Genomic DNA, 12204 nt, shown 5'->3' with positions numbered 1-12204 from the left:
TTCTCTCAAACCATCCAAAAAGTACTCAGAAGATGGTAGTGATTGTGAAATATTTCAAAATTGATTATTTACTTAAAAAACAGGCGGCATTTAGACCTCATCAGAGTGTTTTATTATGAACTTTGAAATGTTTTCAGACAGTCATCAATAACAATAATCTTCGTAATCCATGTTATCATTGTATCAATAATTAAAGTTAATGTCCCAATAGTAATAATATAAGTAATTAATGCAATTTGTTTTCCATAATATTACACTGAAAAACAACAGGCTTTATTTACTGACAGGTTTATCACTGCACTTTGACACACAGACAGACAGCAATAAACACAGAGGGAGGAAGTGAGGGAGAGATGGAGGGAGGTGGTAATTTCAATAGACCAAAGAGATGGTGGGGACTGGCACGAAAAAGACAAGAGGGAAAGAGGAGCTGAGGAAGAGAGAACGATTTGAGAATATTCTAAGGAGGTGTGAAAGAAGGAAGGAGTGAGAGAGAGAGAGGTGACAGAGTAGCTATTTACCAATGTTCCCTCCATTTACTGTGATTCAGATATGAACACGATTTGAAATTACAACAATTCAACACACTCATACACTCAATACACTCATCAAGCCAGGAATCATCATCCTTATTACTACTACTATTATTATTATTATTATTATTATTACTCCGTATTCTGATGGTGTAACCTTAAAAATATACAACAGCTGGTCAAATGATAAAACAATGTAATTGGTCATAAATAATATGTTTATGCAGCTCCCTCTTTAAGAGTACAGACAGAGAGCAAGCGTTGACTGCAATAATAATAATAACAATAACTGTATGTACAGAAAATGTAATACAATCAAAACTGCCCAAGCTGAGCTGACATTCTGGATACAGCGGGTGTTGTGGTGCGTTGTGTGTCGTTGTTGTAGTGAGATTGTTACGAGAGCGGTGAGAGTGCAATGGGGTGGGGGGGTGGGGTCGCTCAGTCGAGTCACTGGGGTTGTGGTAAGGGTCAGAGGTTACTCTATGCCCTTATCGGCAGCCTGTTTGGTTGTCTTGCAAAACCTTACAATGAAAGGGTTCTACTAAGCAATACAATTTAACATTTAAAAATCTACCCTGACAAAAGGAAAGTTCTGAAAATGTACACTTTTGCGTGGACAATTTATTTGATCTAATTTAGCACATCACATACAGTACGCGAAGCACTTTGTACATAGTATGTAAAAATCAGCTAGAACCCTATAATTGTATGTTTTTCTATATTAAGGTTACTATACATGTGGAACTGAGCTGGAGTCAGATATGGGGGGGGTTCGTGTTTTTGGAAGTTGAGGAATGTACAGAGAGAGAAAGAGCGAGAGATTGTGCAGCAGAAAAGACGACTAGATTAAATCCAGAGGTGTGTGGGATAGCGTCAGGATCATTGTTTGTGTATATATGTGAAGGGCCTACACAAGGCTTTGTGTGAATCGATTGCTTCAATATTCATGTTGTGTGGTGGGCAAAGGTGTCTGAAGTGTGATATAGAGATAGTAAAACATATACAATCCTAACTTCACAACTAAGTTATGTAGCCTCGGTCCGGCCCGTCTCACACAGACTTCCAGGACAATGTCAATTCCCTGTGAGTTAGGAATTAGTGCACCACATACAATTTTTGTTGGTTGTTTGGGTCAGGCGGTTAGAGTATAACGTATATATTGTGCCGTAGAACATTTACGTGGTGAAAGATTCAATGCCCTGTTATTGGCTATAGATCACTAATGGTGCTGTGGTGTTGCGGTAATAGAGTGTGCGTTGTTGTACTTTTACATTCCATAGACTAGAGGTGTCAGCAGTTTTTGATATTTAAACGCGTTGAGGTGAGTGGCGGGCCGTTTTGTGGTTTCCATGGAAATGAGTGCTTCCAGAGAGAGAGAGAGAGAGAGACGATTGGCTTAGTAGCGACGGGGGTGGCCGTCTCTGCCCTCTTTCTTGATGATGATTCGCTGGTCGTCGTTGGCGTCATCGGGTGACTCCACCACTTCCTCGTCCTCCTCCCCCTCACCTTCGGTGTCGGCTGAGATGCCCATACGAGACTCATAGGACTGAGAGAGAAATAAATGATAAAATAATCATTCAAATAAATCGTCTCTCCTCTTAAACCAAAATCAAAACTTCCACACTGAAATAAATAAATACAAATCTATTCTATTCCACAAAAACACAGTTAGGTCTTTACCTCCATGGGGTTGACGATGATGGTGAGGGCAGAGTCATCCCATTGGCCGCTATCCTCCTTAGACCCTCCCCTGGCGCCCTCGCCACGGCGGTGGATGGAGCGGATTCGAAACACTCCCAGGATCACCATGACAACCAGGAAGCCCACACACACCATGATGATGACTGTGGCCGCTCCTGGCACCACTGTCAGAGGAAATGAAGACTTTTATATGAATCTTACAGCCACCATCCTGTCATTAATGTCAGTGACACTGACATCTTGTGGTGAAAATGAACCTGTGAATTTTGCTATTTTGAATCTCTATTTTGAGAGTGGATAGGGGATTTCCCAATAGAAATAAAAGGGGATGGTTTACCTTCCTCCATCTGTTTTTATGTGTCTGGATTTAACATTGAGCAAAACGGATGTACTCAGGAATATAGAGCATAGTTCTCCTGTAAAAGATAAATCAAGCGAAAAAGGTCAACATTAATACTGAGGTAAATGAAGTGTGTATAAACCTGAGTTGCGGTGGGGGTTAGGCAGGGTGTGTCCACTCAGCTCCCCAGTGTGGTGAGATGGGTGAAGGAACTGCTGCTGGGAGGCCAGGAGGTGAGACGGGTGGTACAGACTGTCCAGGGAGTGCAGGAAGTTCACCTGAGAGCAAGGATGGATGAATATATGGATGGACAGACAGAGAGAGTGAGTGAAAGAGAGAAAAAAGAAAAAGAAGCCTCGTCACAGAACCTCTTACTAACTGAACTAATGCTGTGCTATCGCTCTACCCACCAAATGCTAGGTTAAAACCACTTAGCTAGTGCCCTAGTACTGTACACCCCATTGAAGCTTATTTGCATTTAGGGTTAATTACAGCATCTATGGTCAGTTAGATGAGTTACCTCCAGTGTGAGCTCGTTGCTGGTGTATCTGCCATTCATCTCGGAGCAGGACAGACGGAACCGCCTCTCAAAGCGGGCCGAGCCTTTAGCCAGCCGGTAACGGACGGACCGAAGGACATCCTCATACACGGAGATGGACTCAGCTCCTAACAGAAAGAGAGAGAGAGAGATGACGAGAGGTAGAGAGTAGGCAGTTCAAGACTGAGGAAACAGTAAGACGAAAAGAAAACGCTACAGTTTGTGAACGTGATACAGAGGTGCGATGCAATATGTAACATAACCTTATGTGTAATTACAAAATCCCAAATAATTGCACCATGCTGAATGTCACTGCGGGCAGTAAATGAAGCGCTTCAGCACACGGACTATCCCTCTGGTGCAGTTTTCCGAAACTTTTCTTCGTTTTTCTTTGGAAATAAAGACCCACTCCAATCTCACTAGCACGGAATTTATCAAAAGGTGCATTTCAGGAGCTGGTGCAGGGTTCCTCATTACATGGGAGAAGTGGGGGGATGAGCCCTTCATTTTTTGTCCTCTATTGCTCCTATATAGTTCCTGCAAGCAAGGGGGGAGGCTGATGACATCAGAGCGCACCCAACAGACCAACTCCTTGAATTTCGCAACTGTGCCTACATTTTTGTTGTTGTTGCTCAAAACATATTTTTTTTTACCTTAAGTATTTATACTTGGAATATCGTTTTTCAACGAAAACAGTTTAAACATAGCTGAAGTGGGTCTTTAAAATAAAACCGAATAGGGGAAATGAGCGGTACCTGTGATGGCGATGTAAGCAGTGGTATTGATTATCTCCAGACCCCTCTCTCTCAGGGCATCCATGTCCACCAGGAGCTCCTCCCTCTCTGGGTTTAGCTCCTCCCCCAGGGGCTGGACCTCACAGCCGTCCAGAGTGTGGGCCACGGCATCTGACATCAGAGCTGGGGGTCATGGGGGGAGAGAGATGAATGGAGGAGAGAATGAGGCAAGAGAGGGAGGGCAAAAGATGGAAAGAGGGGAAAGGCAGAGTGCAAAGCAGAAAAAAAGGAAGGGAGAGAAAGAAAGCAGACAGTTAAAAGGAGGGGAAAAAAACCAACAAAAAACGGCACATTAATGACAGATTACCCAATCGTATAAAACTACAGATAAAGACGAGAGAACACGGGGAACGGGGGAGGGGTTAGGGCCGGGTGGATTAAGTGGATAAAATAGGACTATCCCATTTTGGAGAGACATAATAAAGTACCTAATAGATTAGGTAGTGAGCCACAGATAAAGCATTGGCAGAGACTATTTTCTCTGTTGCTACACAGCTTTATGAACTATGTCCTGACCTGAACAGACCCCATGCAGGAAGAGGCTCTTATACATAACCCTCATCGTCCTCATAACGGATGACAAACATAACCCTCATCGTCCTCATAACGGATGACACACACAGATGTGGTGTGCTTCCTCACCAATATACAGCCATCGCACACATACATATAATTCTCACATGCACAAGGCACTTCTAATAATAGTACAGGGTCTGTGGGGTCCTAGTTAGTATTCAAGCACACAATCATTGGGGGAAGTTGATGGGTGGATGGGGGCTGGGTCAGTGATGAATATATGTATACAGTGAGGGAAAAAAGTACTTGATCCCCTGCTGATTTTGTACGTTTGCCCACTGACAAAGAAATGATCAGTCTATAATTTTAATGGTAGGTTTATTTGAACAGTGAGAGACAGAATAACAAAAAAATCCAGAAAACGCATGTCAAAAATTTGCATTTTAATGAGGGAAATAAGTATTTGACCCCTCTGCAAAACACGACTTAATACTTGGTGGAAAAACCCTTGTTGGCAATCACAGAGGTCAGACGTTTCTTGTAGTTGGCCACCAGGTTTGCACACATCTCAGGAGGGATTTTGTCCCACTCCTCTTTGCAGATCTTCTCCAAGTCATTAAGGTTTCGAGGCTGACATTTGGCAACTTGAACCTTCAGCTCCCTCCACAGATTTTCTATGGGATTAAGGTCTGGAGACTGGCTAGGCCACTCCAGGACCTTAATGTGCTTCTTCTTGAGCCACTCCTTTGTTGCCTTGGCCGTGTGTTTTGGGTCATTGTCATGCTGGAATACACATTTTCAATGCCCTGGCTGAGGGAAGGAGGTTCTCACCCAAGATTTGACGGTACATGGCCCCGTCCATCGTCCCTTTGATGCGGTGAAGTTGTCCTGTCCCCTTAGCAGAAAAACACCCCCAAAGCATAATGTTTCCACCTCCATGTTTGACGGTGGGGATGGTGTTCTTGGGGTCATAGACAGCATTCCTCCTCCTCCAAACACGGCGAGTTGAGTTGATGCCAAAGAGCTCCATTTTGGTCTCATCTGACCACAACACTTTCCCCCAGTTGTTCTCTGAATCATTCAGATGTTCATTGGCAAACTTCAGACGGGCATGTATATGTGCTTTCTTGAGCAGGGGACCTTGCGGGCGCTGCAGGATTTCAGTCCTTCACGGCGTAATGTGTTACCAATTGTTTTCTTGGTGACTATTGTCCCAGCTGCCTTGAGATCATTGACAAGATCCTCCCGTGTAGTTCTGGCCTGATTCCTCACCGTTCTCATGATCATTGCAACTCCACGAGGTGAGATCTTGCATGGAGCCCCAGGCCGAGGGAGATTGACAGTTCTTTTGTGTTTCTTCCATTTGCGAATAATCGCACCAACTGTTGTCACCTTCTCACCAAGCTGCTTGGCGATGGTCTTGTAGCCCATTCCAGCCTTGTGTAGGTCTACAATTACATTTACATTTAAGTCATTTAGCAGACGCTCTTATCCAGAGCGACTTACAAATTGGTGCATTCACCTTATGATATCCAGTGGAACAACCACTTTACAATAGTGCATCTAAATCTTTTAGGGGGGGGGGGTAGAAGGATTACTTTATCCTATCCCAGGTATTCCTTAAAGAGGTGGGGTTTCAGGTGTCTCCGGAAGGTGGTGATTGACTCCGCTGTCCTGGCGTCGTGAGGGAGCTTGTTCCACCATTGGGGTGCCAGAGCAGCGAACAGTTTTGACTGGGCTGAGCGGGAACTGTGCTTCCTCAGAGGTAGGGAGGCGAGCAGGCCAGAGGTGGATGAACGCAGTGCCCTTGTTTGGGTGTAGGGCCTGATCAGAGCCTGAAGGTCCCTGACATCCTTGAAGAGCTCTTTGGTCTTGGCCATGGTGGAGAGTTTGGAATCTGATTGATTGATTGCTTCTGTGGACAGGTGTCTTTCATACAGGTAACAAGCTAAGATTAGGAGCACTCCCTTTAAGAGTGTGCTCCTAATCTCAGCTCGTTACCTGTATAAAAGACACCTGTGAGCCAGAAATCTTTCTGATTGAGAGGGGGTCAAATACTTATTTCCCTCATTGAAATGCAAATCAATTTATAACATTTTTGAGATGCGTTTTTCTTGATTTTTTGTTTGTTTGTTATTCTGTCTCTCACTGTTCAAATAAACCTACCATTATAATTATAGACTGATCATTTCCTTGTCAGTGGGATAACGTATAAAATCAGCAGGGGATCAAATACTTTTTTCCCCTCACTGTAGATGGATTAGCTGAGGATGTCCACACTTCAAATGAAGCTGAAGTCTGTGAGTTGTTGTGATTCTGGATGGCCAGATAGCTACCAACAATGACAAGAAACTGCCTTGTGGGGAATCGTAAGTGACTCGTTTCAGCTAGTTCTGAGGTGTTTTGACTGATTTCATGTCAAAGGCAAAAATTTGCTAGCTAGCTAGCTAACCAACAACTGTAACGATGTATTTGAGAGACAAGTGCTCATTGGGCAAATGTATTTATGTATTCAATAAACATTGGAGACGGAACGATAGTTTACATGTTGTCAACTATTTTGGGGAATTTTTGTTATTTTACTAGGCAAGTCAGTTAAGAACAAATTCTTATTTTCAATGACAGCCTAGGAACAGTGGGTTAACTGCCTTGTTCAGGGGCAGAACGACAGATTTTTACCTTGTCAGCTCGGGGATTCGATCTCGCAACCTTTCGGTTACTGGCCCAACACTAACCACTAGGCTACCTGCCGCCCCGCTCTAAGTCAATCCAGTCTGTCTTGCCCCATAGGTGCCCATGCATCGGTTTTGTTGCTAAACAACCAACCCAACTATATGACTGGGAATATGCTTTCCCAGGGGTAGCAAACATGCACCCCAGTTCAAATCAGATTTTGAAGAAAGACAGATCTTACTTCACATTATTTGTCAGCAATACATATAATTAAGTGGCACTGCTAGTAAGTGGAAATAGAGGCAGGTGTAAGAAAAATAAGTGATTTGTAAGTTTGAGATCCAGGCGTCAGCCCTGTATGACTTTTGAAAACAGCCTGAGATCAGGTGTAGAATCTAAGTAAAATATGCCCAGTTTGATTGATGACATAATGTGTTCCGACGCACTGATCACACAAAGACCAGACAATGGTCCATATGTAAATTAGCCGTGCTCCCATAATTATTTTGTGGTGTATGGAGTGCATCAATCCATGTACAATAGAAATGCTGGCAAAATGCTCTCAAAATGATTAGATTGATGTGATTGGAATGCACTAGTCTCTACCCCCGCATTGTAGTATTCATTGAAGGGCTGTTTGCTAGCTCACCTCCTCCCTCCATGCCCTGAGCGGCTGTGTTTACAGCATGAGACAGGGAGCACACGATCCTCAGCTCTGGGAAGAGGGGTACACCACGGGGTCCCTCAAATTCAGGCGCGGGGCGGGCCAGGTGGGGGCCGACCCCAGACAGGGAGATCTGAGGGGCATCGGGCTGAAGGACCACCAGGTAGCCCTCCAACTGCCTGAGCGTAAGACAACTCTCCTCATTGAAACACCTAGGAGGAAGAGAGGAAAGAGAGATAGAGAGAAGGAACGGGGGGAAATAGGGTACCAGTTATTTCTCTATAAGTAAACAGTTTTAGGACTTGACGATTAGCCAAATCAGGTGTGTTAATGTTAGTCTAGGACAAAAGCCTGCACACCCTGTGGATTTCCAGAACCAGGATTGAAAAACCCTGGACTATATGATATTGCATGCATTGTCTGATACTAATTAGTAGTGGATACTAATTGTGCCACTTTTCAGAAGCACTTTGAAATGGTATTATTATTTGGCGATTCAGTACTTGATTTATGATTCAAGTGGTGCTTTGAGTTGTTTAGTGTGTGAGTGTTGGAACTGCAGTAATACTATCTCTCTCTCTCTCAGTGAGCAGCTGCTATATCTGACTCTCCACAAGGGCCTGCTGTCAGCCATCTGGAGGAACTGCTGACCTCAAATCAGTCTTATCTTTAACCACTATTAAAAAACATCCCCTCCTACTACTAACTGATAATCAGACTGCAGAACACACTAGAAAAGCCAATAACCTCCTGACCTGGAATCAGACTAATCTTAAAAACACAAGCAAAAGAAAATCCACAAACTCATGAAAAGAGATCTCAAAACAAGCATAAATACACCACATCACTGTTGTACCTTAAATCTGACTAATCTTAAAAACACAACATTAAGCGCAGCTATTTATATAGCTCTACCATACAGGGTTAGATAAGGAGGACTTCCTGTTGTTGCATCACTTCCTGTGATGGGTCAGATACAAAATAACATTGATAGATAGGACCTATATGCATTTCACAAAGTGCATAACTATTGAAATCATCAAAGTGGACAAAAAGGACCCGTGGTAGGCTTATGTGGTGCATTAATCCAAAAATAGAAAAAAAATGTCTGGTTATCCATGAATTTAATACAACTTGCGATACACTGTGGCTTTAAAAAAAATGTACTGTTTCAAGATTATATGCTTCAACCGTGCTTCCTCTTACCCAAGGCTAGATTACCTAGTTGAGCAAAAGACTGACTCATATCATCTGCAAATCAATCTCCACTCCTTGCACAGGGATGATATCATTCAACATAACAGTGTATCATTGTGCTCTGATTCACCTGCAGAGTAAAAGTTTCAAGTTTCACATGCACAAGTACAGTGAAATGCCATTCTTGCTAACTCCAAACCCAACAATGCAATAATCAATAACAATCTATTACTAGAAAAAAACACACACTCAAGAAATAAGAATAAGAAATATACAATAAAGTAAGTACTGTAAGTAAGTATACACAGGAAATATTTAAAAAGTCTTATCCAATACCATATTTACACGTGCAGGGACACTGGAGTGATGGAGGTAGATATGTATAGGGGTAAGGGGACTAGGCAACAGGATATAAGATAAACAGAGTAGCAGCTTGTACGTGAGTGGGTGTGTAGAGTCAGCATAAATGTATGTGCATATTATGTGTCAGTGAGCAAAGTATGAAGTGAGTGTATGTGTGTGTGTGTTGGAGTGACAGTGTGTGTGTGTGTGTGTGTGTGTGTGTGTGTGTGTGTGTGTGTGTGTGTGTGTGTGTGTGGTGCCCTGTGAGTGTGCACGGAGACTATGAGGGGTAAAGGGTCAATCAAAAAGGAGTCTACATGTTCTACCCCCAAGTTGTATAAGAACCTTTGAATAAATGAATGAACAAATTATTTCATTCATCATTAGCCTGGGTACCTGACAACCTTCAATGGTGTCATGTTGTTAAACAATGGATAGACAACGAAAGATATCCAAAACGAGACAGAAACAAACTGGCACCCACACTACATCAACATGGCTGAAATAGTCTGTCACAGAGAGGATAGGTTGTGGTGAATGAATGGCTTTAGAGATATGATACAAGTAATTGCGGACCAGAACATAAGTCAAAGATAAGATAACCCCAGGTTCTAATGGCAGTTTGGGACGACGTCGTTCCTTTAAGATCATGCTCTTTCATTCCAAAGCATTGCTTATCAACTACTCTAGCCATGTCCACGTTTATTGAGATCAATGTCCAATGAATAGCTCCCATCCACTGAGCAGTCCTGGAAACCTGCATCCACAGCTCTGGAATACTGCTGCATTCTTTGTGACATTATGTTTGACCTTCTTTGCCTCTTTTCACCTGCATTTCTAGTTTATGTACACTAGCACTGTCAGTGTGTGTGTGCCTGGTTGTGTTTAAGTTTCAAGTTTTAAAGTCATGTGCACAAGTACAGCCTTTCTTGCAAGCTCTCAACCCAACAATGCAGTAATCAATATCGATGTAGTACTAAACATAACGTAAGGTAGAGCAAAAAAACACATGCGAAATAAAAATAAGAAGAACAGGAGAAAGTAAGTAAACTATATACGTGGTCAGTTCCAGTAGCATATTTACAATGTGCAGGGATACTGTAGTGATAGAGGTAGATATGTATAGGGGTAAGGTGACTAGGCATCAGGATATATGATAAACAGAGTAGTAGCATATATGATGATTGTATGTGAGTGTGTGTGCGTGTAGTCATTGTGCATGTTGTGTGTGAGCAAATTAAGTTAGTGTGTGTTTGTGTGTGTGTGTGTGTGTGTGTGTGTGTGTGTGTGTGTGTGTGTGTGTCAGTGTGCGTGAGTGTGTAGAGTCTTGTGAGTGTGCAGAGAGACAGCGCAAAAAAAGGCTCAACTCAGATAGTCCGTGTTGCCATTTTGTTAGCTATTGGCTTGGCGATAGAAGCTGTTCAGGAGCCTGTTAGTGTCAGACTTGATGCACCGGTACCCGTTGCCGTGTGGAAGCAGAGAGAACATTCTATGGCTTGGGTGGCATGAGTCTAACAATTTTCTCGGCCTTCCTTTCACACTGCCTGATATAGAGGTCCTGGATGGCAAGGTGCTCAGCCCCAGTGATATACTGGGATTTGAGGGCCCATGCCAAACCTTTTCAACCTCCTGAGGTGGATGAGGCGCTGTCGCACCTTCTACACGAATGTGTGCAGACCATTTTAAGGCCTTATTGATTTGGACACAGAGGAATTTGAAGCTCTCAACCTGCTCCACTGCAGCCCTGTCGATGTGGATGGGTCCACAATCAGCTCCTTGATCTTTCTGATGTTGAGGGAGAAGGTTGTTGTCCCGGCACCACACTGCTAGGTCACTGACCTCCTCCCTGTAGGCTTTCTCATCGTCTCCGTTGATCAGGTCTACCACCGTTATGTTGTTAGCAAACTTGATAATGGTGTTTGAGTTGTGTGTGGCCACGCAGTCATGGGTGAAAAGGGAGTACAGGAGGGGACTAAGCACGCACCCCTGAGGGGCCCCTGTGTTGAGGGTCAGTGTGGCGGAGGTGATGTTGCCTACCCTCACCACCTGGGGTCGGCCCGTCAGGAAGTCCAGGATCCAATTGCAGAGGGAGGTTTTCAGTCCCAGGGTCCAAAGCTTGGTTTTGAGCTTGGAGGGGAAAATGGTGTTGAACGCTGAGCTGTAGTCAATGAGCAGCATATTCTCACATAGCTATTCCTCTTAGGTGGGTGAGGGCAGTATGGAGTGCAATTGAGATTGCGTCATCTATGGATCTGTTGGGGCGGAATGCAAATTGGAGTATCTGGGATGATGGAGTTCATGTGTGCCATAACCAGCCTTTCACAGCCCTTCACGATTGCAGATGTGAGTGCTACAGGGTGGTAGACATTGTGGCATGAAACCTCAAAGTTCTTGGGAACAGGAATGATGGTGAACAGCTTAAAACCTGAGGATTACATACTGGGACAAGGAGAGGTTGAAAATGACCGTGAATATGCCTGCCATTTGTTCTGCACATGCTCTGAGAACACGTCCTGGAACTGGCCGGCCCCGCGGCCTTACGAGTGTTGACCTGATTAAAGACCTTACTCACGTCGGCCTCGGAGAGCGAGATCACTTAGTCCTCTGTGTGTGTGTGTGTGTGTGTGTGTATGTGTGCACGTACATGCAAGCGTGTACCTGAGGGAGGTGGTCAGTTTGAGTGGCCTGACTCCAGGGGTGGCGAAGCGGAGAGAGTTCCTGTAGGTGACCTGTTGGACGGCTCTGTTGAAGCTCTCAATGTCATCACCCTCCAGAACCAGCACAGACTGACTGGGGTTCACATGCACCTAAAAGGTCAAAGGTCAAGAGTTCATGCTCCGAAGTCGCACACCCCTCATAGTCAGAAACATAGTTAATTCTGGCTATGTATTCTCTTTATATAT

The 12204-nt window shown here is 43.9% G+C and overlaps 1 protein-coding gene across 1 annotated transcript in view; it reads right to left on the bottom strand.

Annotated features, from left to right (window-relative positions):
- Positions 1-89: 89 nt before the first annotated feature.
- Positions 90-12204, bottom strand: part of LOC115177275 (calsyntenin-3) — a 36362-nt gene continuing 24247 nt past the window's right edge. The window contains exons 13-19 of the mRNA XM_029737903.1: positions 11960-12108; positions 7748-7974; positions 3871-4032; positions 3098-3243; positions 2720-2855; positions 2217-2401; positions 90-2082 (exon numbers count right to left, since the gene is read on the bottom strand). Of these exons, the coding sequence (XP_029593763.1) occupies positions 1933-2082; positions 2217-2401; positions 2720-2855; positions 3098-3243; positions 3871-4032; positions 7748-7974; positions 11960-12108 (1155 nt within the window). The 3' untranslated portion in view covers positions 90-1932. The remainder of the gene's footprint in view (positions 2083-2216; positions 2402-2719; positions 2856-3097; positions 3244-3870; positions 4033-7747; positions 7975-11959; positions 12109-12204) is intronic.

The sequence above is a fragment of the Salmo trutta genome, chromosome 37 (assembly GCF_901001165.1).
Source record: "Salmo trutta chromosome 37, fSalTru1.1, whole genome shotgun sequence".
NCBI lineage: Eukaryota > Metazoa > Chordata > Actinopteri > Salmoniformes > Salmonidae > Salmo > Salmo trutta.
Note: the sequence above shows the minus strand (reverse complement) of the source record. Positions and strands in the feature narration are given on the sequence as shown.